The following is a 27,526-nucleotide window of genomic DNA, read 5'->3' on the forward strand; positions in this document are numbered from 1 at the left end:
ATGCCACTCTCAATACAATGCTTTAAAGACACTGGACACTATTGGTAATTGTCAAAGACCAGTCTTCTCACTTGCTGTATCTCAACATACGCATAAAATAACAAACCTGTGAAAATTTGAGCTCAATTGGTCTTTGAAGTTGCGAGATAATATTGAAAGAAAAAACACCCTTGTCACACAAAGTTGTGTGCTTTCATATGCTTGATTTCGAGACCTCAAATTCTAAATTTGAGGTCTCAAAATCAAATTCGTCAAAAATTACTTCTTTCTCGAAAACTACTTCACTTCAGAGGGAGCCGTTTCTCACAATGTTTTATACCATCAACCTCTCCCCATTACTTGTTACCAGGTAAGGTTTTATGCTAATAATTATTTTGAGAATTACCAATAGTGTCCACTGCCTTAAAGGCTTAATAGAACAAAATGGACTGAGCAGTGGACAAACATGAAATAAGACAAGTGTACCATGTTTTTTTTAAAGAAGACTGCCTATGGGACGGAAATCTAATGACACAACTTTCTGATTTCTCTAATTGGAGGGAATTTAAGAGTTTCAAGTGTAGTAATTAATGTTCCACAGGGAGCACTACTTGGTCCACTACATAACTTATTGGTGGGAATAGATAAATTGCACAAAGCATCATCGACTGCCATAGTTGATAGTTAACAATGGAAAAGTGCACACATGTACAGGCTAAGCTCTCTGCTAATGATCGCCTTGCACATTATCAACGTGGTCAATGGCACAATGTGCAATCCATCTATTTAAAAGAAACAATATCAGGTTCCTCAAGAAACAATACTTGGTCCATTACATAAACACATCACCTGTATGCAAGGCTACAGCAACTCTTCATTCCATCAGCTTCTTCATTCCATCAAGTTCACTGCTCCCTGTTTCTCCTTTGACTTGGCTACCTCTACATCATTACCCTCGGCGCTTAGGACCTTGAGTTGCTCCTCTGCAGAGAGTTGAGTCTTCTTCAAGATGGTGTCTATATTAGCTGGACATGTGTAGTGACCGATGCCGAATGGACGCATGTGGTAGATCATGTACTCCAGAAGATACATCGTGTTTGGGCTGATGTAATGGAAGGAGATGGAGTAGTCTGAACAGCATTCTGGGCCCTATAAGAAAAATTTAAGAAAACGCAAAACATAAATATTACGATAGGAAAGAAAAACATTGTCGTAAATGGTAAATCAGAATTACAAGGTACACGGACAAGATACAAGGAGTCATGGCCGAGCGGATAAGAGCATTCTGTTCAGCGGAGTTCGAATCCCAGTTGTGACATTGGTATCTCTGAGCAAGACACTTCACTATAATTGCTTCTCTCCACACAGGGGTAAATGTGTACCTGTGAGGGCAGAGTTGGTTCTTGTGATTGATTAGCTTTGATTGCGCTACATATTTGGCGGCACAGTCAGTATGCTCCCCATGAAGCTGAGATGGGTTCAGGAATAATTTTAAAAGCCCAGTGACCAGGGGTAATAATGTTGAAGCACCATGAGCGTCACTGCGTGACGCACATGAGTGCTATATCAGAAACCACTATTATTGTTATTATCAAGGATCAGAGTATTTGATCATTGTGATCCTCTAGCTCTGTTAAAAATACTACACCACAGTGAGGTGTATTGTTATTCAGTTGTAAAACACATTGCTGCAAGACATGTCTGACCAAAAGGACTGCAGGACTTCTACTGGCCGGACGCTTAAACCACTGGCCTCAAGCCTACTGTACGATGTAAAATTCAAGCCCTGCGCAGCTCTGTTAAAAATACTACACCACAGTGACAAATTGTTATTCAATTGTAAAATCAAGACTGCTGGACTGCCTGTAAGCATGAAAATTTGCTTAGCATGAAATGTCTTCCTTGATAAAAACAAGATTACCAACCAAATTTTAATTTGTTGCATATTGCTTGTTACTGGTATTCAGCTGCTGTTTGCTTATCCTAACAATCACGTGGAAATTTGGTTGGTAAGACTGTTTTAATCAAGGAAACATTTTCATGCTAAGCAAATTTTCGTGCTTACAGGCTTGAAGAAATTGGGCCCTGGTCATAAGTCTACTGGCCGGACTTTATAACCACTGGCCTCAGTCCAGTGTACAATTCAAGCCCAGCAGAGCCACTTTAAGTCAACTGTACAAATGTGTACACAATAGATTGCTACCCAACTCATTAATGTTAAATTTGCATCAGGATAAAGAATATCATTTGGTAACCCTCACACCAATGTTTTCTAAACATTAGTATACAAAAATTACAAGCATGATACTTGGGTATGAATCGAACCCACAGCCTTTCCCAAATCACTATTGACAAACAAGGAGCACAGTTTCCATTTCTCTCAATCCAGCTCTTTCTGTCACTGACCCCGTTCCCACTGGACCCCGCAATGATCTCCCAATTCGAGAAAAGGGCCATCAAGACCCCGAAAGGGCAATCAAAGGGCGATCAATGAGAAACAGGCTCCAGTGGGAACGCGAGGGCGATCAGGATCTAACCATGCAATTTTGATCCTCCTCTGGAGTAGGATTAAAGCGGGATCTGATCGCCCTTTTAGATCAATGGGCGATCAAAAGTCTTGTGGGAACGCAAAGGGTGATCAGACCCCGCAATTTTCTAGCAAAACAGTGTTCTTTTTTAACCCACTTCCGTTCCCAAAAAGGGGGATCAATGCGGGCTTATACTCGAGTGGGAACGCGACCGAGATTTCACGCCTGCAACCAATCTTGTTGCGGGATCCCGATCTTGCAATTGTTGATCAAGTGGGAATGTGGTCACTGACAAACAAAACCAGATGTCACATGTTTGCTGTTGGTTCTAAATAAAAAGGCAAACAGCTGTTGTGGTAAAATAAATACTTGCTGGTGTTTGTATGAGACAGAGTGTGTATCACCAGGTGTTACTATAAGTACTTGAACAAATTGATTATTATACAGATCTCTGGTCAGCTGTACTGACTTTTTCGACTGCTTTTTAATTAATATACAAAATAGTAAAATGTGTACTTATTTGTAGGGTCACTGTTTGAATCAAAAGTGTTGTTGATAGCTCGTCAAATTGCAAAGAAATCAAAACCAAACAGTTTTCTTGATGTGTAATAATTTTATGGTAAAGCATCAAAAAGTGTACATTTCAACCTAAAAGCCTTTAAATGCCCTTTCAAAGCATTTTACAGGCACTTCCGGTGTAAAAAGGTCAAGATAAGGTCACCAACATACCCATTTTTGTGAAGTACGAGAGGCCCTTTCATATGATGTATAGATTGTCAAAATAGCTTTTGTGGTCGAGGAAATGTGAACTGATGAATAATGACGACTGGAGAAGAGACTAACTAACCGGAAGGGAAATGTTTGTTGAAAACACCTTGAAAACAGACTACGTACGTAAAGCCCTTTCATATGATGTAGATTGTCAAAATAGCTTTTGTGGTTGGAGCCTTATGCATAATGACGACTGAAGAAGAGACTAACTAACCGGAAAATAAATGTTAGTTGAAAACGCCTTGAAAATAGACTAAAAACGAAGCTATTTATAGGAGAAGGAAAAAAAAAAAAATTAAATAGATATAGTGTTTGTAGAAACAAACACTAGGTGTTCGGCTATTGTTGGGTCAGTGTTTGAATAAATGAAACAAGTATTGTTAATAGCTCGTCAAATTACAAAGAAATCAAAACCAAACAGTTTTCTCAATGTGTAATAATTTTGAAAAAAAAGCATCAAAAAGTGTACATTTCAACCTAAAAGCCTTTAAATACTGCCTTTTCAAAGCATTTTACAGGCTCTTCCAGTTTAAAAAGGTCAAAAAGTCAAGAGAAGGTCACCAACATACCCATTTTTGTGGAATACGTGAGGCCCTTTCATATGATTCTAGCAATTTTCCAGGCATTGTACAATAAAGTAAGCATTGAGAAGTGGTAGGGTCCGTGCTTATCCCAGACGCTTCCAAAAAGTATGGGAAACGTTGGGCGCATTTCCGAGCCGATGCCAAAAGATGAAAAATGATGGGTACAGATCAAAGCCGTTTTCATGCAGTGGTGCACAATTCAGGCCGTTTCGAGACTCCTTAACCTTTGAATTCGGTCGGTGTAATTACGCTTGTCGAAATGATCTTTGAACAAAATGTCAGGAAACGTAAGGAATAAAGAAATAGCTTAGCTCTTGGCCAATATCGTAGGAATTTGTTTTTACTAAACAATAGTAAACTTATCGCCTTGAAAGTACTGGTCTCAACTATCAAATAAATTATTCAAACTTTAATTAAACGCATCCCACATGTGTGCAATATTAATATTCTATCACAGCTTCACATTGTCAGACCACAGTACAAATAATCCATAGCACTGCTTGACAGTTAGAGTTGCTGGAGAATAATAAAAGAAAAAACACCCTTATAATAGATGTTAAATTTGCATCGGAATAAAGATTAATAATTTTTGTTTTTTACCCATACACCGATGTGTGTTAGCACTGTATACTCGGTACTTTCCCGAGTCCTGTGAAAAAAACACCCTTGTTGCACATTATGTGTGTGCTTTCAGACGCCAAAAAATCGGCTTCAGGCCGGAAGTCTTTTAATATTTGAGTGAGAATTTACCTCTTTGTTACTTCAGAGGGAGCCATTTCTCACAATGTTTTATAGTATTAACAGCTCTCCATTGCTCGTTAATACCAAAATGAGTTTTTATGCTAACAATTCTTTTGAGTAATTGACCAGTGTCCAGTGCCTTTAGTTGGTGCCAGAATCAACTGGCTATTTCAAGCATTAGAATTTATAGCTTCTGACTTTTATGTAGTAAAAGCTTTTAAACAACGTTTCATAAACGTCAAAGAGGTTGATAATATAAAACATTGTGAGAAACGGCTCCCTCTCAAGTAATGTAGTTTTCGAGAAAGAAGTAATTTTCCACGTATTTGATTTAGAGACCTCAGATTTAGAATTTTGAGGTCTCAAAATCAACAATCTGAAAGCACACAACTTCGTGTGACAATGGTGTTTTTTTCTTTCATTTTTATCTCGCAACTTCGATAACCGATTGAGCTCAAATTTCCACAGGTTTGTTTGAGAAGACTGGTCTTTGACAATTACCAATCGTGTCCACCATCTTTAAAGGGTTTTGGTAATTGTTGGTTGACACAAAACACGATGTCCAAAGATTGACATTAAACTTACCGAGTTTGAAGATAATGATAGAAGAAAGCTTCCCTTAAAATATAACTTACTGAGGTGCAGTATTTTTTGAGAAAAGAATAAAAAAAATTCCAGGAAATAATTTTCTTTCTGTTATCATTTTCTTCAAACCGTGTAAGTTAAATGTAAATCTGTGGACATTGTGTTTTGTGTCACAAACAGTACCAAAAACAAATGACAGAATTTTGCCAAACATACCATGCTTGTAGGATAAAAGACATAATCAAAGAACCAAAACCCAGCAGGTATTCTCCCTGGTTGGTAAAGTTTATTTGGACTGAAGGGATGAAATCGATCACGAAGAAGAACATCTCTGGAATCACCAGCAAGCACGCCAACTCCTTCCAGACATAACCCCATCTCAACATCTTCACTTTTCCCTTCTAGCCTGCAGATCATCGGGTTCTTAAAGGCTTTCTCGACGAGTAAGACTAACGCCGATTTACTCATAACATAACCAGCTCCACCGCTCATATAGCCTTGCTTCACGCTATGTTTGAACTTGCGTCCGAAATACACGGGTTCGTTCGGATTCAAACCAGCAAGAAAATAGCGTAGATTTTCTAAGATAACGTATGTATCGTCGTCTGCTTTAAGAAACCACTCAGCATCTTTGAGATGGTGATCGTAGACGTACTGGAATGCACCTCGTTCCTTCTGCCACAAGAAGTCACGTCCTTCAGGAACATCTACCTTGACTGTTGGGAAGGTTGGATCAGAGTGGGAGCTGACGTAAATGATTTTACTGCATCTACGACCCCATGTTGCTTTGATGCTGCTGGTTTTGGTGTAAAGGTTTTGTGGCGATGTTATTATCATACACAAGACTCGGACTCTATTGTAGAGGAAATCCGCAATCACATCCTTATCTAAAGAGAAATAAATAAATAACACAATAATTAGTCTTTGAAAACAAAGTGGATTGGAGTTATAATATTTGAGTGACAAAATTACAAATATTTCTAAAAAAACGTGTTCTTACATTATTTAAACATGTGTGCTATCCTTTGGTAATTGTCAAAGACCAGTCTTCTCACTTGGTGTATGTCAACATGCATAAAATAACAAACTTCAGAGGGAGCCGTCTCTTACCAAGTAAGTTTTTATGCTGAGTAATAACCAAATAATGTCTGACTTAAAGGGTGTATGTAACTTTTGTAGGACAAAAAAGATTTACACTAAACTTACACAGTTAGATGATAGTAGAAAGCTTCCCTGAAAATATTACGTGCTGAGGACCCTGAGGTGCTGTAGTTTTGGGGAAATGAGTAAAAACAGTCTCATGAAAATAAATTTTTTCTCATGAGACGAAGATTATTTTAATAATTTACAAACGTATTTTCATGACATTGTTTTACTCATTTCTCAAAAACTACAGCACCTCAGTAAGTAATATTCGAAGGGAAGCTTTCCACTACCATTATCTTCAAACCCTGTAAGTTTAATGTAAAACCAAAATGTTAACCATTCCAGATAAACAACTTTCGCTAAAACATTAACAACTTACCAAGTTCTATGCCAGCTTGCTTCTTAATTGCTGGGTAATTTTTCTCCTCCACACCACCACCATGATGACATTGACAAGCCTCTGATTCAAGCAACTCAGTATGGCTTATGTAGATGTACGTCAAAACGAATCCCGTTAAGTAAGCAGAGATGAACAACATAACAACTTGCCAAACACTCGCCACAGAGGAAGACGATATTCCAGCCATTTTAAAACCGTTTATCAGAACAATATTTCCGCCTTAAAACAGGAGAATACTTCTAGCGTTGAATATTCCTAGCGCGCTCAATTTCCCCCCTCCCATTCCACTTACTGCAAGTACTGATTTGTACTTTTCAGATTGATATAATTGCGCAGATAATATTATTAAAATGTTCACCTTAGTTTGTATTTATAAATTACTCATGTTTGGAGCATTGTTAAGGTTCCAACAGCCGGTGTGGACGTTTTTTATTGTCATTTATGAGCTAGCAACTATTAGCTCCCCACTTAACTGTTTACATCTGTTTTCATAAATATACAAGTCATTAAAAAAAATATTAAGTTTGTATTGATGACTTGTGTATTTATGAAAACAGATGTAAACAGTTAAACGGGGAGCTAATATTATTTGTAATGTCAAAAGTTGCACTAATAGTTGCTAGCTCATAAATGACAATAAAAAACGCCCACACCGGCTGTTGGAACCCTTGATAATGCTCCAAACACGAATAATTAACAAATACAAACTTGGTGAAAATTTTAGCATGTGAACTTTTAGTGCACCCCAGTTAAAATCTAGGGACGAAGGCTTGAATCGTGTGGATTGATTGTTCAGACCCTACGTGATTGTTTGGGGTTTCCCTCTATAATGGTTGCCTACCACATCTAAAACTGACATTTCTTAACCACTACACGAGTATCTCCAGGTATATGGCTCTTTCGAAAAAGATGTATAAAGAAAAACTTTACATGTAGTGGTTGTATATTTACAAACACTTGTTCGGTGTACATATCTATTTTTTTTAAATCAAAACTTAACCCCTTTAATCCTAACACAATGTGTTTTATAAAATTGGTGGGATTTGATCCTACAAGGTTTGCACTGCTGGAGCAGATCTCTTACCGCTGCTAGAGCAGGGCCCAACTTCATAGAGCTGCTTAACGGTCGATTTTGTGCTTACTGGGCGCACCTAGCAAATTGTTCATTTCATAGCCTTGCTTAAGACAAGTCAAAAGGTCAAGAGAAGGTCACCAACATCTCCATTTTTATGAAGTACGTAAAGCTCTTTCGTATGATGTAAAGATTGACAAAATAGCTTTTGTGGTTGAGGAAATATGAACTTATTAAATACTGACGACTGTGGAAGAGACTAACTTATTAAAAGAGGGAAATGTATTTATGAAAACGCCTTGAACGCGACTATACACAAGCATTAATGTGTACATTTCAGCCTAAAAGCCATTAGTTAACGCCTTTTTCAAAGCATTCAAAGCATTCTAAAGGCACTACATACGTACGTAAAGCCCTTTCATAAGATGTAGATTGTCAAAATAGCTTTTGTGGAGAACTGGAGAAGAGACTAACTAACCGGAAAGGAAATGTTTGTTGAAAACGCCTTGAAAACAGACTACGTACGTAAAGCCCTTTCATATGATGTAGATTGTCAAAATAGCTTTTGTGGTTGAGGGCATAAGCATAGGAACTTATGCATAATGACGACTGGAGAAGAGACTAACTAACCGGAAGAGAAATGTTTGTTGAAAACGACTTGAAAACAGACTAAAAACGAAGCTAATAGGAGAAGAAAAAATAAAATAAAAAAATAAATAATACAAAATTTGGTCGCCAATTGGTCTCCCATCAAAGTACTGACCAAGCCCGATTTTGCTTAACTTCAGTGATCGGACGGGAACCGGTCATATCAACGCAGTACGGTCGTAGATAATATACAATAAATTCGATTTGAACCAGAAGACAAGGTCAAAAAGTTAAACGCCTTGAACGAAGACTATTCTACATGAAGCTTTTTCGCGCTCTATGGATGATCACTGGAGCGTGACTCTCCCGCACAGCTAATACACTACACGTTGTGTGTATGCCTAAGTGTAATGTTTATGCACATACCAACGGGGGATTTACGTTGTTCTTTAGACGTGAATTTTGAAGTTTTCAACCTCTCTTTTGAGCCGGAAGACAAAATCAAAATGTGGTTATGTCTGTGAGGCGTTTACGGAGTTGTTAATGCCCTTTCCGATGATTTATTGATTGTAAAAATCCCTCATGTAGATCAAAAGTTATGATTTTTTGAAATAATAAACTTTGAATTAGTGTATCTCGTCAACTGATGACGTCATCGTGACGTAAAAACTTTTGCATCATCTACTGGTTATTGTCTACCTGTGTGCAAAGTTTCAACTTAATGCAAGCTTCGCATCTATGCTTTTTCTTGCGGACAATCGACAGCGAGAAGAATAAGAAAACCCCCCCCCCCCCAAAAAAAACCGAACAAAATCAATGAGTTGTTCGGGCTATTGCCCGAACACCTAAAAAAAAAAAAAAAAAAAAACGAACAAAAACAATGAGTTGTTCGGGCTGTTGCCCGAACACCTAATAATTACAAAATGTACCTGTGCAATAGTTGACAGTGCACGCAAAAAACCACGGCCTGAGTAGCTGGTGATCTAAATTAGTTTGGGCTATGCTAATAAGACTGTTCCATTAAGTTTGTAAGAAGGTAAGTTAAAATAAGGACTAATCCATTTTATCTACAGGTAAGTAACGAAAATAAAGGCACAGTTTAAACCACATTGTGACACAAGTAAGGTTTTATGCTAATAACTATTTTGAGTAATTACCAATAGTGTCCACTGCCTTTAAAAGTTCATTGTCTAAAGTCTAACGTCGTCGGTTCACAATTATTGCTTGATTGCTCATGAGTCATATGCTGATGGAATGGTTGGTCATATAATTTCAGATAAACTCTCTAGGGAACTTATCGCCTTGAAAGTACTGGTCTCAACTATCAAATAAATTATTCAAACTTTAATTAAACGCATCCCACATGTGTGCAATATTAATATTCTATCACAGCTTCACATTGTCAGACCACAGTACAAATAATCCATAGCACTGCTTGACAGTTAGAGTTGCTGGAGAATAATAAAAGAAAAAACACCCTTATAATAGATGTTAAATTTGCATCGGAATAAAGATTAATAATTTTTGTTTTTTACCCATACACCGATGTGTGTTAGCACTGTATACTCGGTACTTTCCCGAGTCCTGTGAAAAAAACACCCTTGTTGCACATTATGTGTGTGCTTTCAGACGCCAAAAAATCGGCTTCAGGCCGGAAGTCTTTTAATATTTGAGTGAGAATTTACCTCTTTGTTACTTCAGAGGGAGCCATTTCTCACAATGTTTTATAGTATTAACAGCTCTCCATTGCTCGTTAATACCAAAATGAGTTTTTATGCTAACAATTCTTTTGAGTAATTGACCAGTGTCCAGTGCCTTTAGTTGGTGCCAGAATCAACTGGCTATTTCAAGCATTAGAATTTATAGCTTCTGACTTTTATGTAGTAAAAGCTTTTAAACAACGTTTCATAAACGTCAAAGAGGTTGATAATATAAAACATTGTGAGAAACGGCTCCCTCTCAAGTAATGTAGTTTTCGAGAAAGAAGTAATTTTCCACGTATTTGATTTAGAGACCTCAGATTTAGAATTTTGAGGTCTCAAAATCAACAATCTGAAAGCACACAACTTCGTGTGACAATGGTGTTTTTTTCTTTCATTTTTATCTCGCAACTTCGATAACCGATTGAGCTCAAATTTCCACAGGTTTGTTTGAGAAGACTGGTCTTTGACAATTACCAATCGTGTCCACCATCTTTAAAGGGTTTTGGTAATTGTTGGTTGACACAAAACACGATGTCCAAAGATTGACATTAAACTTACCGAGTTTGAAGATAATGATAGAAGAAAGCTTCCCTTAAAATATAACTTACTGAGGTGCAGTATTTTTTGAGAAAAGAATAAAAAAAATTCCAGGAAATAATTTTCTTTCTGTTATCATTTTCTTCAAACCGTGTAAGTTAAATGTAAATCTGTGGACATTGTGTTTTGTGTCACAAACAGTACCAAAAACAAATGACAGAATTTTGCCAAACATACCATGCTTGTAGGATAAAAGACATAATCAAAGAACCAAAACCCAGCAGGTATTCTCCCTGGTTGGTAAAGTTTATTTGGACTGAAGGGATGAAATCGATCACGAAGAAGAACATCTCTGGAATCACCAGCAAGCACGCCAACTCCTTCCAGACATAACCCCATCTCAACATCTTCACTTTTCCCTTCTAGCCTGCAGATCATCGGGTTCTTAAAGGCTTTCTCGACGAGTAAGACTAACGCCGATTTACTCATAACATAACCAGCTCCACCGCTCATATAGCCTTGCTTCACGCTATGTTTGAACTTGCGTCCGAAATACACGGGTTCGTTCGGATTCAAACCAGCAAGAAAATAGCGTAGATTTTCTAAGATAACGTATGTATCGTCGTCTGCTTTAAGAAACCACTCAGCATCTTTGAGATGGTGATCGTAGACGTACTGGAATGCACCTCGTTCCTTCTGCCACAAGAAGTCACGTCCTTCAGGAACATCTACCTTGACTGTTGGGAAGGTTGGATCAGAGTGGGAGCTGACGTAAATGATTTTACTGCATCTACGACCCCATGTTGCTTTGATGCTGCTGGTTTTGGTGTAAAGGTTTTGTGGCGATGTTATTATCATACACAAGACTCGGACTCTATTGTAGAGGAAATCCGCAATCACATCCTTATCTAAAGAGAAATAAATAAATAACACAATAATTAGTCTTTGAAAACAAAGTGGATTGGAGTTATAATATTTGAGTGACAAAATTACAAATATTTCTAAAAAAACGTGTTCTTACATTATTTAAACATGTGTGCTATCCTTTGGTAATTGTCAAAGACCAGTCTTCTCACTTGGTGTATGTCAACATGCATAAAATAACAAACTTCAGAGGGAGCCGTCTCTTACCAAGTAAGTTTTTATGCTGAGTAATAACCAAATAATGTCTGACTTAAAGGGTGTATGTAACTTTTGTAGGACAAAAAAGATTTACACTAAACTTACACAGTTAGATGATAGTAGAAAGCTTCCCTGAAAATATTACGTGCTGAGGACCCTGAGGTGCTGTAGTTTTGGGGAAATGAGTAAAAACAGTCTCATGAAAATAAATTTTTTCTCATGAGACGAAGATTATTTTAATAATTTACAAACGTATTTTCATGACATTGTTTTACTCATTTCTCAAAAACTACAGCACCTCAGTAAGTAATATTCGAAGGGAAGCTTTCCACTATCATTATCTTCAAACCCTGTAAGTTTAATGTAAAACCAAAATGTTAACCATTCCAGATAAACAACTTTCGCTAAAACATTAACAACTTACCAAGTTCTATGCCAGCTTGCTTCTTAATTGCTGGGTAATTTTTCTCCTCCACACCACCACCATGATGACATTGACAAGCCTCTGATTCAAGCAACTCAGTATGGTTTATGTAGATGTACGTCAAAACGAATCCCGTTAAGTAAGCAGAGATGAACAACATAACAACTTGCCAAACACTCGCCACAGAGGAAGACGATATTCCAGCCATTTTAAAACCGTTTATCAGAACAATATTTCCGCCTTAAAACAGGAGAATACTTCTAGCGTTGAATATTCCTAGCGCGCTCAATTTCCCCCCTCCCATTGAATAAGCATCAAGCGCATTTTTCCAGTATTTGTTATGCATTGATAACTCACTATGCACTGCCTCAAGTACAGTATATTTCATTAAAACAAACTTCTAACGACAAAATCAAAACGCGTCCGGTTGCAGTTATTAGGCATGTGTAACATGTAGTTCTTCACACAGTTTCAACTCCCATTATACATGCTTATTATTGTTTCCAGCATCCCTGGAATTTTTCTCTTGTGATATTACAGCTGTAGCTGTATTCAAGCACACAGTACATTGTACATTAATAATAAGAAAATAATTTATCATCCAAGGTCTGATAAACAACGTAAATGCTCACATCAGACAATTTTTTCAAACAACCTTGACTAAAAGTAAAACCGGTTTAATGACATTGATAGCAAATCCACTTTAGGCCAAGTAAAAAAAGAAACATGTTTAGCTTCTGCGCCGGCTTCCTTTTTAGAGGCCGCCTCCTTTTTTATTTTATTTTTTATGCCCCTTTTGGGTTTTTTTTACTTTTTTTTAAATTATTTTTTATATATATAATGAAAAAGGTTATTTTAAACGATCTCAGCTAAAACAATTTGAATGTGTTGTCTGAATGTCTTGACCAAAATGTTTCATTTATGTATTGTGTGTTTGAGCAGTAGAAAAAACAATGGATATTTGACATTATAAAAAGAATGGCGGCCATCTTGAAATAAAAAATAAAAAGCCCCTCCCCCTTCCTTTTTTTGAGAAACCCGGATGCTAAACATGTTTCTTTTTTCACTTGGCCTTATGGGAGTCAAAAATTTGACTCCCATAAATGGCCGACCGTGTTAGTTCACAAAGCAAAAGGAAAACCAAGCAATTTCGAGGCAAATTTGTGTCGATCAGTGTATTCTACTTTTAAAACATCTTTCTAACCATATGCATTTTATAAAAAACAGTTACAAACGCTTTTCAAAGACCATCTCGATCGATCAAAGGCAACGTGTTCCTTTAAGCAGAATGAAATCGGGCCCTGTGGTTTAATGAACACAACTTCCTTGACATTTCTTGAAATTTAAAAAAATACTTTTGATTAATTACCGCTGATGTTGCATAGTAGACGTAATCCCAGTACCAGAATTTCTGCGGCACAATCCCCGGAATCAAATGATGCTCCGGAATGAATGGATGAAATCGTTCCCTCTTTTGATCATCACGTGAATCTCCGGCGACAACTCCGACATTCTCCAAACACTTCCCCATCTCAACATCTTCCGCAGATCCGGCTCCTTGAGACGCACTCTTGCAGAGTGCATTGTCCTTAAAGGCCTTCTCAACTACATTGACCACGGCTGCTTTACTCAATACATATCCAGCGCCTCCGCTCATGTATCCCTGCTTTATGTAAGGTTTAAACTTGCGTCCATAATACACAAGTTTTTGAGGGTCTTTATCGGCTAACATGTACCGTAGATTTTCTAAGATCACGTATGTATCGTCATCAGCTTTGAGAAACCAATCTGCATCGTTGAGATGGTGATCGTAGACGTACTGGAATGCACCTCGCGTTTTCTTCCAGAGGAAAGCACGACCTTCTGGAGCGTCCACTTTGACCGTTGGGAAACTTGGATCTTCTTCTGAGCTGATGAAGATGACTTTGTTGCAACGACGAGTCCATGTTGCTTGAACGTGAATTGTTTTTACTTTAAGATTCTGTGGAGAACTTAAGATCCAGCACAAGATTCTAACATCTTTGAAAAGGCTGTCGGCCACCACGTCTTGACCTAAATTGAGGTAAAAAGATCATCATAAATGATGCAAATTTAACATCTATTGTATTGTTGCGGTACCCGCTGCCAAAACATAGAATTCGAACTGCCTCTAGCTACCGGGCAAGCTCGGTAGTCTAGTTGGTAAGACACTGCTCTAGAATTGCAAGGGTCGTGGATTCGAATCCCACCCGAGTAACATGCCTGTGATATTTTTTCACAGGACTTGGGAAAGTACTGAGTATACAGTGCTAACACATCGGTGTATGGTAAAACCAAAATTAATATTATCATAAATGTTGTGTCAAATAATGAATATAATTTATATCAAGGTACTTACTTTTTAAAAGGTTTATCATGCATCAATGCAAATGAAAACAAATAATCAATAATGAACATTGCCTTTGCATTGAAAAACTCCCCATACCAAAAAAAAAAACAATTAATAGGGCCTAATACAAAAAATAATGAAAACACAATAATAAATCTAAAATAAACAAATAAAAAATACATAAAATAACTAACACAATTTACAGTATTAATTCAATAATACAAAAACAACAAAAACCCAAAAAATTGTATTGGAAGAAACAATATGGCATAATATTGGACACAAGTAATTGCAATTGCAATCTTTCAATATTCTATTTCAAATTCCCACACACAAAAGCCTGGACAAATACAGGCATGCCAAATCATTGTGGAAGTTTATGTAGAGTGAAAATTGCAATCTACACTAACTAGTGTAACGACTATTGTATCCTGCCACTAATTTTTAACTAACTTTTACCAGAAAGAAATGTAAACATGTTCGTTTCCCATCACATTTTGTTCACAAATTTTTACCCTGAATAAAATTAACAGGTAAAAAAGGCTAATTACAAAAACAAAAAAAAGCCAAATCAGAATGCCTCATTTTGTGTACACTAGAAACTAATTTGGAAAAGTTTCCGTATGGCGCCACCACTTTTTCATTCGATATGAAATAATATAGTATCTTATTTACCTCAATGAGATATCCCTTTTTGTAAAAATGAGTGAAAAAGTGGTGGCGCCATACGGAAAGTTATCCACTAATTTATTTAACAATGAATGAAGAAAATGTGGCAAGATACGGACATCTCTCAATAAACCACGCTCCGAAGAAAGAAGAAAAATATGTTAGATCTCGGTCTAATTATTACCCCGTTACTTACCAAACTGCCTTTCATGTGTGTGTGACTGGAACGAAGCCACTTCTTCTTTCGATACGCGATTTGTGTTGTCAACTTGAACGTGGCCGTAAGGATTATTCAAGTCAGAAACTGCCCTTCTCCTCCCGTCAAAATTCACCATATATTCACTGAAGTTTGAATACTGAGCAAAGACGTACACAACAAACCCACCCCAGAAAAAGGCGACGAAAAAGGCGACAAAAGTTGAGCGTGTTGGGCCGAAAAACTGACCTCTGTTTCCTCTCGAAGTGGCCGCCATCTTAAATATACTTCCCCAATCGATTTTGGTTGTTGGTGCGTCAAAGATTGTGTACTCCAAGTAGTGCAATCACTAAACGGCCAGTCGCGCGTGAACAATAAACAAGCGTTCCAAACGACTGGTTTCATTCCATATTATTTACGTTATTTAAAGAGATGAAGCATTATCGATTTATAAACATCTGTTTCTCATAAAAACTATTAATCTAAAGTTTAACTAATCAATTGCTTTTTTAATGTATTGGCTTTTTAAAAACTTCTGCAAAATAGAAAAATAGCATCAATATTTGTTATACAGAGTTGACCAAATTGAAATTAAACTATAACCTCAATTTTGAATTATGTTTTTAATCACTAATCAGTCACAGAGATAGCCATATCATACACTTGTGATAGTATTTGAATTTGGAGTAAAGCTAAGAAAAAATGTGGTTTTTAAAATCTGGTTCAATGTGCCGGCACTGTTGAGCCACATATATGTATGTCAGGATACTATGCATATCACACCCATGTTACACCATGGAGGTCCATGGTTACACTAAACCTGTGAAGTGGCACAGGCAGCCAGGGGAATCACCTTAAAGGCACTGGACACTAATTACTCAACATAATTGTTAGCTTTATATAAAAACTGACTTGGTAACAAGCAATGGAGAGATGTTGATACATGTAGTATAACACATTTAAAGAAAGGGCTCCCTCTGTCATGCTCTGAAGTAATGTAATTTTCAAGAAAGAAGTAATTTTCCACTATAATATTTGAATTTGATTTCGGGACCTCAGAATTAGATTTTGAAGTCTCAAAATCAAGCATCTGAATGCACACAACTTCGTCTGACAAGGGTGTTATATATTCTTCCATTATCTCGCAACTTAAACAACAAATTGAGTTAAAGTTTTCACAGGTTTGTTGTTTAGTGCATGTTGAGTTACAGCAGAGATAAGCGCAGAAAAATCATGCTTAGCAGAAACTGAGTACCAGCCATAAAGATTACTTGTGACACACTCATTGTTTGTTTATCAAACATATTTGCAAGCAGTAATTTCTAGTTTCTAACAGCTCCATGAAATTGGGCCCTGATGTGATGCACAAGAAGGTTGTTTACAGATTTATGTATTGTTGTTTCCTAGAATTGAACAACAACATTTAGATCCCTGATGCAAATTTAACATTAAAACATTCATAATAAACTGACCACAGGGAACAAATACAACCATGATACAAAATAGACAAAGGATGTTTATAATGGGAATTTGTGATCCCCCATTATGGGGATTTGAGAGAATAAAAGGTGTGATAATCCCTGATTAAAGCTTTTTGAAAACCACAGAACAAGAACCTTGCAAGATCATCTATGGAGGTAGGACAACTCAACACATCTGCTGTTTTTATAACGCCAATCCCTTTGTGTTGTGTTTATTGATGTTTACGTGTCTGTTTAATTATAGTATCAGTGCTGTAGTATGCTTCGTTTTTGCATGGAGGAAGAAAATAGGTTGGTGTTTGAAAGGGCAAGGGCACCAAGGCATTTACTCCTTGGTTAACTGCACCTTATGAAATTCTACATTTCTAATGTAGCATTTCAAGGGCACAAAGGCAGTCGATACCTCCATGAAGTATCAGGGCTTATACTTTGTACATGTAGTATGTTTTAAACAATACACATTGGACAACAAGAAACGGTTTGGTACCAGGTTCAAGCCTTCATTCCTTGGTTCTCAGAATTTTAAACTACAATCTCAACACATCAAAATGTACTAATTAAGAAATGCAAGTACAGGGTAGAACCAATGTGAATCAACGAGTAAAAACCAATGAAATATTTGACAAATTCTTACCTTTTCACCAGGCAAACGAATGTAGCGCCAGTACCAAGTTGCGTAGCCTTTAGTATTGTCAGGTAGTTTGTGGTCAGGTACAATCATACGGAACCTCTGAACGCCTTCTACATCTCGGCCATGACTACTGGATAACGCCCCTGCCGCCTTGAAGCATCCCTCTAATTCCAAGTCATCGGCCACACCCCCAAAGAGGGGTTTATTGTCTTTAAGCGTTGGGACTATCAGTTCAAGAGCTTCTTTGTTCAGAGTGAAAATTGAACCTCCAGTTTTTGGTCCACTAAAAACATGACCGATATAGTTCGGTATGTTGGCTTTATGCATCAGCAAAAAATAGCGAAGGTTTTCCAAGATGACAATAGAGTCAAAGTTAGCCTTGACGAACCAATCAAAGTCTTGGTCCTTGAAGGAATCGTAAACGTATTGCAGGGCGAGCTTAGATCGATGCCACGATTGCGTACGACCGTCTGGTAAGTCAATATCTATAACCCCAACTTCAGAGTTAAACTCACTGCTTAAGAAGATCATTTTATTACAATGTTTCGCCCACGTTGCTTTAATAGCTTTTCCATAGTTGAGTATCTCACTTTTCCGTAGAGTTATAAAACACAAGATTTTAACCTTGTTGTACAGAGTCGTGCCGTTTAATCGAGGATCAAAAAAGTTGTTTTTGGAGTCTCTGTTGACTTTATCTGCAAATGAGTCAGCTATAAGAATGTTGCTGGGGATTTCTCCGCGTCTGTCAGGTAGCACGAAGTAAAAACTTGATCCTCCTGTTGCATATTCACCATTAATTTCAATATGCTCTTCGGGCGATTGAACCACGTGAGATTTAATCGTGGCGCTGGTTTTTTTGTCAAATATATGTTGGTATTGACTTACAATCATAGCTGATAGTATGCCAGCCGTTAGGCCGAGCATCATGGACACCATGCACATCAAATTCATGATGGAATAATTTCCCCTGCCAAGTTGGACCTGAAAATATACACAAAAAACACATGAAGATTATGAAATTTGTTTATCAGAACCCTTTATACATGGTATCAATCATGAATAGATTTATATTAGGGTGTTGGAGATGGAGTTATGTTGGGTCCTACTACTTGCCGTCAACTCGTCGTCAACTCACTTGCGCCGTCAACTCGCCGTCAACTCCTCCAATATACATTTAAAATCCACAAAAGAAGCATAGAACTGTAAAGTATCAGCTCAAAGAGAATTCATGAAAGTTTTAGGTCATATTTCGGAATAAAAATTGAGTTTTTTTCTTGTGAAAAAATTATCTCGAAACAGCAAAACCGTCGGCCGCCATCTTGCTTTTTCACATTGATTAGTTTTGGCCCAAGATGTCAATGATTGGTAATTTTTTTTATCAACACAAAGTCGTTTTTGTGAATGAATTTTTACCGAAAACCATGAGAAATATACGTAGTTTAGCCCAGACTTAAAGCCATTGGACACCATTGGTAATTGTAAAAGACCAGTCTTCTCACTTGCTGTATCTCAACATATACATATATAATAACAAACCTGTGAAAATTTGAGCTTGATTGGTCGTCGGAGTTGCGAGATAACTATGAAAGAAAAAAACACCCTTGTCTCACAAAGTTGTGTGCTTTCAGATGCTTGATTTCGGGACCTCAATTCTAAACTTGAGGTCTCGAAATCAAATTCGTGGAAAATTACTTCTTTCTCGAAAACTACTCCACTTCAGAGGGAGCCGTTTCTCACAATGTTTTATACTACAAACCTCTCCCCATTACTCATTACCAAGAAAGGTTTTATGCTAATAATTATTTTGAGTAATTACCAATAGTGTCCACTGCCTTTAACACTTCCGTGCCACATTTATAAATTTTTCATGTAAAATTTAATGAGTTGACGGCACGAAAATGAGTTGACGGAGAGTTGACGGCAAGTCGGCGAGTCGACGGCAAGTAGTAGGACCAGTTATGTTAGGGTAACACAGCCTAGAAATTAGAAGAACTAGTATAGTATGACATGGTATGAGATGCGATCCGCTATCAGAATCGACCTTGGAATGACCCTCATACTCATACTAGTACGTAGACCCAGTGACTGGGGCGCTACGTTCCTTTTTTCGAAATGTTGACATTATCGGTCATGACCGATAATGTTGACATTAATGTCAACATTTCGAAAAAAGCAATCTATGACCGATAATGTCAAAATTTCGAAGAAAAAAAAAGGAATCTAGCGCCCCAGTCACTGGGTCTAACTTGTATGTAGTTCTACATGTAGGACTAGGGACTTAGAGGGTACAGAAAAATCATGAAAAAACACACTCCTTACAAGAACAGTTTATAGGCCTAGTTAGTATTGAATAGAACATAACTTTTATCATAAGATCAGCGAAACTCACTCGCTTTTTCCCTTCCCCCCCCCCCCACAATTTCTCTCCTCAATAACTACATAATACCAGGCCAACTCCCAAATCCTATTACATCATGATGTAGCGTGGGTTGTTGTACTCTATGCAGCTAGTCCTACAATACGATGTCGATGAGGCTCGTTCCGCTAATAAATAAGTATTAGGCCTACTACGTACATGTACATGTACTACTATTATTATTCTCTCTCGTGGAAACGATAGCGGAACAAACTGACACCGTTAAGGGTTGTTGCACTCTAAATAGGTCTACTTATTCATTGTACTTTTATTTTTTCCTGGAAATTTAGGAGTAGATTCCCAGTTACTCATCGAATTTTTATTTGATTACAAAATTGAAATTATAAATAAACATGATGATAAAAAGTAAAAACACAATAAAAAGAGAGAGAGCCAATTTCTAATTTTCTTTACTTACTTTTTGTATACAGAAAACTCACATTCAATATTGTGCAGTCTTGTCTCAGGCTACATTGGAGTCATAAATTGTTTATCGACATAAGTTGGATGGACGAAAAATAATGAACTCTTGAACTGCAGACCACCAAGGCTGGCAGAATTGTGTGCTAGTGTAAATCTTTTTTGTTTGCCTTCATGAAGGGCGCCCTCAAGAGTTCAGATACTTATTGACATTCAAGAATTTTGACAATCGAGCGTCCTGTTGTCAAGGATGATGATTTTTAACATTTTCTGATGATTGATGTCCTTCATTTAACCCTGATTATATTATTTGTACAAAACCGAAACACATGAGTAAGTATGTTATAAGTTTCAACCGTTGTTTTATTGCCATAAATTGTCGTATTTCATGTATTTGTTCTTTTTGTTGGATAACTTTAATTTTCTAAATCTAAATGTAAATCTAATTTTCACAATTTGAATTCGGCCTAATTACTAATAGTCCCTTTATTTTTATCTTATCATAGTATATTAAAAGCTTTTCCAACATTTCCCATAATAATATACTGACTATTAATTTGATTCAAGATCAGGGCTCAATTTCCTGGCTCTGCTTACCTGCGAACTCTGTGCAGTGTGATTCAATCGCTCACTATTTTATTTACCGGTTGCTCTGGGTGTCAGTGTCATCATTCATGGCAGTGAAGTAAGCGCCAAATTTCTGTGCTAACTAGGTAGCTTCTTCTTCTTCCGTATTAGTTGCGACAACATAACATAACGTAATCGGGAGGAGGGTTACGTTATCGCAACTACTTCCGTATAAGTACAGACTCAATTACATTTATGAGCAAAAAGGTAGCTGTTTGAAAGCGAAGAATGCCGGGTAACGTGGAGGGAGTATGCACTCGTTCGCTTGACGTAAACATGGAATTCCCTGCTTCCGTAAACGCTGATTCTTTGATCACAGTAAAGCAGAGCCATGAATTTTGGCCAAGAAAATGTCTGAAACTTTAATTAATTGTCAGTATAATTATTTGAATTTTCATTTGTGCTATTTCTATTACATTAGAATCACATCACAATGAAGAAGTCCACACCGACCACAGTGAAGGCAAAGTCAACTGCTGCAAAACCTAAATCCGGAGCAAAAGAGACACCTCTTTCTAAAACAACATCTGGCCGACCCAAATCAAAGCCAACAAGAGCGCCCTCCGGTGATGGAAAGAAGAAAGTGGAACCTAAGGGTCCTTCAGCCGATGCAGACGAGGTTTTACAGTCACGAGAAGAGGCGTACAAGAGACTGTGTGAAGAATCAGAGATGTCAACTGGTAATAATGAGAACACCCCCTAGTCCCAGTCCTCCAACATGCATTCCCTCTCCCCATCCCTCACCTCGCCTACTTACCCTGCCCCAACCACCTTATGAATAATAAAAATAATAATAATAACCCGGGATTTTATATATAGCGCTTTTCACACCCGGAGGGCGTCCCAAAGCGGAACACATTATTACCCCTGGTCACTGGGCCTTAAATCGCTCCTTAAACCATCTCGGCTCCCCGGTGGGGAGTATGCAGCCTGTGCAACATTAATATGCACTACTATAAAGCTAAATCAATCTTAAGAACCATCTCTGCCCTCACAGGTACCCATTTACCCCTGGGTGGAGAGAAGCAATTATAGTTAAATGCTTGATCAGGGACCCAAGTGTCATGAGCGGGATTCGAACCCACACTCTGCTGAACAGAAGCACCAGAGCATGAGTTCGATGCTCTTATCTGCTCGACACGACACCCTACGGTGAATACGGTTTGTAGCTTGATCCTTCCATGTATTGTTGTTTTTCTCCCGAAGATGATCGGAGCATACTGATCGAAATGATGATCACCAGTTCTTTTCAGAACCAACACTACTCAAAAGAGATTTACATATGGTGCTACTACCATAAAATCTCACCTAGTAAAAATTACACACTTTCTGAGATAACTATCCCTTCCTTTTCTCTAATTTAGTTCCATTGAAACCAGTGAAGATAAGTCTTCCATTAATTGCAAGAAGAAATCTTCCCAAGGGGATCGCTGATGGACAACAAGAAAAATTGTAAGTGAATAGAATCAATAGTTGGTTTGCATCGCTGCTAGTTTGAAAATAAAGTTTAGCTGAAAAAAGGTAATGACAGGCCTTGAACTTCTCTCTTGGAGGGGCACAGCAATGTTCTTCTGACAAGGGGCACCACCACACCATAGCAAAATCACGGGGCACCACAGCAACAAAAAGACTGCTTTAAAGGCAGTGGACACTATTGGTAATTACTCGAAATAATTATCAGCATAAAACCTCACTTGGAAACGAGTAATGGGGAGAGGTTGATAGTATAAAACATTGTGAGAAACGGCTTCCTCTGAAGTGATGTAGTTTTTCGAGAAAGAAGTAGTTTTCCCAGAATTTGATTTTGAGACCTCAGATTTAGAACTTGGGGTCTCGAAATCAACCATCTGAAAGCACACAACTTCGTGTGACAATGGGTGTTTTTTTTTTTATTATTAGGTCGCAACTTCGTCGACCAATTGAGCTCAAATTTTCACAGGTTTGTTATTTTATGCATATTTTAAGATACACCAAGTGAGAAGACTGATCTTTGACAATTATCAATAGTGACCACTGGCTTTAAAGAATAAAACAAATTTACTGCATTTAAAATATTTCCATATACATGTTTATGATATTTCTAGTTTTCTTGTTTTATTAACAGAATAGAATCTTTGAGTAAACTGACTCATGTACGACTAGACAGAGAAAACATCCAACAGATAGACGATTTGGAAATGATGGGACCTGTTACAAATCTCTATTTACAACAGGTAAGGAGAGAACTAATGCCTGAATTTAGTTGTCACTGTAGTTGTTATTTTCCGATGTGCCACACTCATTGCTGTGGCATTCGGTTGGGACGTCAAGCTGTTGGCCTTGCATGTTGTGTAATGCCGTTAAAGAACCCAGCGCTCTTATCGAAAAGAGAAGGAGATCGCCCCGTGTTCCTGGCTGGATTGTACTTAATGTTACGCTTTTTACCTAAATTTTGGGGTTTGGCTCCTGGACTATTGTGTTATTCAAGATATTGAGGTCTTGTTAAATTCATAAATTCAAAAGTTGACTTTTTTTCGCTTCTTAGAACTGTATCAAGAAAATGGAGAACCTAGAGTCGCTTCAGTCTCTCCGCTTCCTCACACTTGCCAACAACCAGATTGAGCATGTAGAAAATCTGACGGTGCTATCTGAGCTAAAGCTGTTGGATTTGTCATCAAATCAAATTCAAGAATTGAACACTGGTAAGACTAGGAACAAGTCTTGGAAGACTGTTTAATTTTAATACTCTTTGAGCAAGTTCGAGTGGGCACGTTAAGTTGACCCTTTGTTGACTACTGACCAGCAACATACAAAGTACTTGCGCAGTGACCAGTCACTCGAACGACTTATTTGGAAGTCTAGTCAACCTTCCGCCTTTTTAGTGTCACAGGTTCCCCTCTGCGCTTTACACATGTTAGAATGGAACATGCTGTTGGGACCAGTGAAGAAACCATGGGCTCGAGGTTGGTTCCAAGTGGTCGACCACAGTAGTCAACCAATGGTCAACCAGCTTGGGTTTGAGCAAATGGTCAACCTTTAGTTAACCATTGGGCACACTCGAACTTGCTCCAAGTTGGTTTAAAGTTAAACCCTGTTTCTCTGATTGAGCAATAGACTCATGAGAGTTAATGTTGCTCCGTTCTCAGCAGAACAATGATTTCTTTACTATTTTTTTTTTTAAACAAATGTTCTGTATTTAAAGTGTATTTCATAAAGCACAATTTCATAAGCATAAAAACTTGCTTTTAGCACAAAGAAACTTGCTAGAGTGCTGCATAGTTACCATTCCTGCGACTGGTACCCAACTCATTCCTTGCTTAGTAGCTAAAGACATTAGGCCCACCTCTCTCCTTCCACTGGACACGTATGTGTGTTTCTTGTGTTTGCTTACCTTTATTTTGTATAATATTTTTTCCTTTGAAATGCTGTTTTCAGAGGAGCTGCCAAGGTCATTGCTGATTCTGAATTTGGAAGATAATCCATGTTGCTGTCAGCCAGACTACAGGTAAAAAAATATAACACCATCTAAGCGTTATGGGTAAGCAGGGAATTTCTGCTTGTGTACTCCTTATTTCTATGCATTCTTGGCTTCTACACAGCTAGTACGTAAAATCTGCGCTTAGACAGTAAGCAGAGAATGGTGATTGTACATATTGTTAGCGCATAACTTGGCGGTAGGCAGAGCCATGCAATTGGCCCCTGCGGAGGCCTTTTTCATGTGCCCAATTTTATTAAGCATGTAAGCATAAAAACTTACTAAGCACAACAGAGAGACATTGCTTAGCAGAAGTGGTTTACCAGCCAAAATGCCATACAGTTTACACTGCTGCGACTGGTACCCAACTCAATTCTTGCTGAGCAGAAAGATCTGTTTTATGAAATATAAGGCCTTGCTGTAGACTGTGAATGGCTGAAGCAACCGTTACTTGAAGCTTGTTTCCGTTTCTTTAGAAAGAGGATCCTTCTATCCTTACCAAAGCTCAAGACGTTGGATGGCGACCCTGTGATGAGATACGAGAGGAAAGAGGCAGGATGTGAGGTTTCGTCTTCTTCCAGTTCAGATGAAGATGAATATGAGGATGAGATCTCGGAGGGCGACTCTGCAGAAAACGACATTAATGGTAAAGAGGAAATTAGTAAGAAGCATTTTTTGTGGAATGTGTGATGACCACTATCACGTTGCAAGGGTTCTTAAAATATAAAATTCATCGCAAGACAAATTTTCAGTATCACCATAGTGATTTGTATTGTGACATCACAATTTACTTGGCAACTACGATCAATCTTAGATCTTTGTGAAATCGGCCCCAGGTCCTAAAGTTGTGGATTTTTTTTGGTTTTTTTTGAGGGAGTGATAAACTGCATGGACTTACCCAGATCTAAACCTTTGATAAAGTGAGGCCGTCTGTTCTTTATAGCTGGCTCCCAGATGTCTGGCCGACAGCCTGGGCTAGGTTCTGAGGTTGCCAACACGATTCCACTTCTGATCAAATTTTTTGCTTACTGAGGAGCCAGTAACTAGTTGAACCTTTTTGTAGCATAGTCCTGTGGGAACTTATGGGTTTTTAAATAAAAAACAATTTACGATGCTTCTCATTTTTGTTTTCTTACCAGATGTTCTCCAGTTGTCTTCGGACCTCATCAGGAAATCCCAAGCCCGATCTAAGGAATATGCAAATGAGCACTACAGACATATGGAACAGCTGGTAGATGTCCGCAGCCAATCACAACTAGCTATGAACACAGCCAGGTCATCATTTGACATGACCCCAAGGTTAGAGGGCACACCAAGGTCAGAGGGCACGACCTCTGCCCTTGGTAGTGGCAGGCAAAGCTCAGGGTCATCAGCATCGAGATGAAAAAAAACTTATTAAAAACTCGGTGACTTTTTAATAAGTGGATGTTTTTTATATAATGCTGTGTTAAAATGTTTTCCTTTTTTCAAGAAATTTAAAATGTGTCCAGGGCTCCATTTCAAAACATACTAAGATGAGTTGTCAATAATGCGCAAGTCTTGGGACCTGTTAAAGAACGTGAGTTTGTTTCCTTGTCGGGACCAAAGTGGTCTAAAAATGCTAGAATACACGTGAGACTTACACAGTCTATAAATCTATTTGTGAGTTTAAGTTTCAACAAGTTCTGGTACAATGACTTAGTTAGTCACACGTTACCGCTTAAATTTGAATTCCTCAGACTTAAGACAGTTGCTTTGTCGAACGGTTCAGGGCAAGCTTTTGTATAGCGACCTCCAGATTCAACCCTGGTACCATTGTCTTACACATTCAGAATTGTGTTTGGGTGTTCACCATTGGTGTTCACCATTTAACTTGTGACTAAGCAAGTCATTGAACAAATCTAACTTGCAAATGGCTACATAAACACAACCAATGTTGTCTTAAAGGAACACATTGCCTTGGATCGGTCGAGTTGGTCTTTGAAAAGCGTTTGAAACCGTTTGTTATGAAATGCATATGGTTAGGAAGACATTTTGAAAATAGAATATAATGATCCACACAAGTATCACTCGAAATTGCCTGGTTTCCTTTGACGTCGCCAACTATTCGGTCGGACATTTTATGGAGTCAAAATTTTTAAACTGTGTTTAAACATCTCTCTAACATTATGCATTTCATAACAAACGGTTTCAAACGCTTGTCCAAGACCAACTCGCCCGATCCAAAGCATCATGTTCCTTTAAGATTAATCTCGCCCCTTTGTGAAATCAACCATAGGAGTGTAATGTTGTAGTGAATCATGTAGTGTAAATAAAATTGTTCTGAAGCTAACATCGTTTCAATATCCGACTTTGACTTTCTTGGATTTTGATAACTATAAGTTCACATAAATGGTGATGGCATAAGCCTTGTACATTCTCAAGTAGTTTGTGGATTTATTTTTGAAAGGAATTGGAAAGCATCGAGTATAAAATACTTGTCCATCGGGTAACAATCAAAATATATTTGTAGATCAAGTTCATAGAGTTTATATAAGAACTAGAGGGCGAACTGGGTTATATAAGAACTAGAGGGCGAACTGGGTTATATATGCGCTCCGGCATGCGCGCAGGCGGCCATTTTTTAAGTTGACAAAACTGGCATCCCACAGCATGTGTTTGTGCGGCCATTTTGTAAGTTGAACATAACAGCATCGCGTAGCGTTCATTTAACACACACCTCCAACGTATGTTTCATATTCAACACGCGTACAGAATGGCACGCGCGTGTATCCTTGCGGTCCCGTGGCGTTTGTGCATGAAGCATCACTCGTGCGCCCTCTAGTTCTTATATATAACTCTATGATCAAGTTGGATCAAGCAGATACATACATTCTATGATTTTATGAGCTTAGCCAAAGTCATTACACATTCTGGTAATGAATCCAAGGATGCCTCATAAGTGAACTTAAAAATGCACGGCTGATGAAACCTGTAAACAAGGGAGCTTGCTATGTGAACCAGAAACACCAGGGTTAACCCCTTCCCTTCCATGATACATGTTCTGTTATGTGCACTACCAAGGACCTAGGGCTTACATCCCATCCGAAGTACTCCCCTATCATG

The 27,526-nt window shown here is 38.0% G+C and overlaps 2 protein-coding genes across 4 annotated transcripts; one reads left to right on the plus strand and one right to left on the minus strand.

Annotated features, from left to right (window-relative positions):
• Positions 1-334: 334 nt before the first annotated feature.
• Positions 335-20,516, minus strand: LOC117300207 (glycoprotein-N-acetylgalactosamine 3-beta-galactosyltransferase 1-like). Of its 3 annotated transcripts, none has more exons than XM_033783935.1 (3): positions 20,382-20,516; positions 17,529-18,506; positions 335-1,128 (listed from the first exon to the last, which is right to left on the minus strand). In XM_033783935.1, exons 2-3 carry the CDS (start codon positions 18,474-18,476, stop codon positions 871-873), a joined length of 1,206 nt encoding a protein of 401 aa, XP_033639826.1. In that variant the 5' UTR covers positions 18,477-18,506; positions 20,382-20,516; the 3' UTR covers positions 335-870. The 3 variants fall into 3 exon arrangements, with proteins under 3 accessions (XP_033639826.1, XP_033639825.1, XP_033639824.1); XM_033783934.1 differs by having other exon boundaries at positions 20,360-20,516; XM_033783933.1 differs by lacking the exons at positions 17,529-18,506; positions 20,382-20,516 and adding exons at positions 13,550-14,232; positions 15,414-15,691.
• Positions 20,517-20,586: 70 nt separating this feature from the next.
• Positions 20,587-26,431, plus strand: LOC117300106 (leucine-rich repeat-containing protein 46-like). Its single transcript, XM_033783799.1, has 8 exons — positions 20,587-20,694; positions 21,410-21,668; positions 22,353-22,440; positions 23,093-23,201; positions 23,513-23,669; positions 24,403-24,472; positions 24,919-25,088; positions 25,582-26,431. The coding sequence occupies exons 2-8, from the start codon at positions 21,422-21,424 to the stop codon at positions 25,824-25,826; spliced, it is 1,086 nt and encodes a 361-aa protein (XP_033639690.1). The 5' UTR covers positions 20,587-20,694; positions 21,410-21,421; the 3' UTR covers positions 25,827-26,431.
• Positions 26,432-27,526: the final 1,095 nt, after the last annotated feature.

Source organism: Asterias rubens, chromosome 15 (genome assembly GCF_902459465.1).
Source record: "Asterias rubens chromosome 15, eAstRub1.3, whole genome shotgun sequence".
Lineage (NCBI taxonomy): Eukaryota > Metazoa > Echinodermata > Asteroidea > Forcipulatida > Asteriidae > Asterias > Asterias rubens.

What these genes read in the sequence shown, in the direction of transcription:
- LOC117300207 (XM_033783933.1), bottom strand. Translation starts at nt 15,690, where the DNA reads ATGGCGGCCACTTCGAGAGGAAACAGAGGTCAGTTTTTCGGCCCAACA. An exon ending in CACACATGAAAGGCAGTTTG is followed by an intron (nt 14,233 to 15,413) that starts GTAAGTAACGGG and finishes ACCTCAATTTAG; the next exon opens with GTCAAGACGTGGTGGCCGAC. An exon ending in TCTACTATGCAACATCAGCG is followed by an intron (nt 1,129 to 13,549) that starts GTAATTAATCAA and finishes TTTTTCTTATAG; the next exon opens with GGCCCAGAATGCTGTTCAGA.
- LOC117300106 (XM_033783799.1), top strand. Translation starts at nt 21,422, where the DNA reads ATGAAGAAGTCCACACCGACCACAGTGAAGGCAAAGTCAACTGCTGCA. An exon ending in AATTCAAGAATTGAACACTG is followed by an intron (nt 23,670 to 24,402) that starts GTAAGACTAGGA and finishes TGCTGTTTTCAG; the next exon opens with AGGAGCTGCCAAGGTCATTG. An exon ending in TGCTGTCAGCCAGACTACAG is followed by an intron (nt 24,473 to 24,918) that starts GTAAAAAAATAT and finishes CCGTTTCTTTAG; the next exon opens with AAAGAGGATCCTTCTATCCT.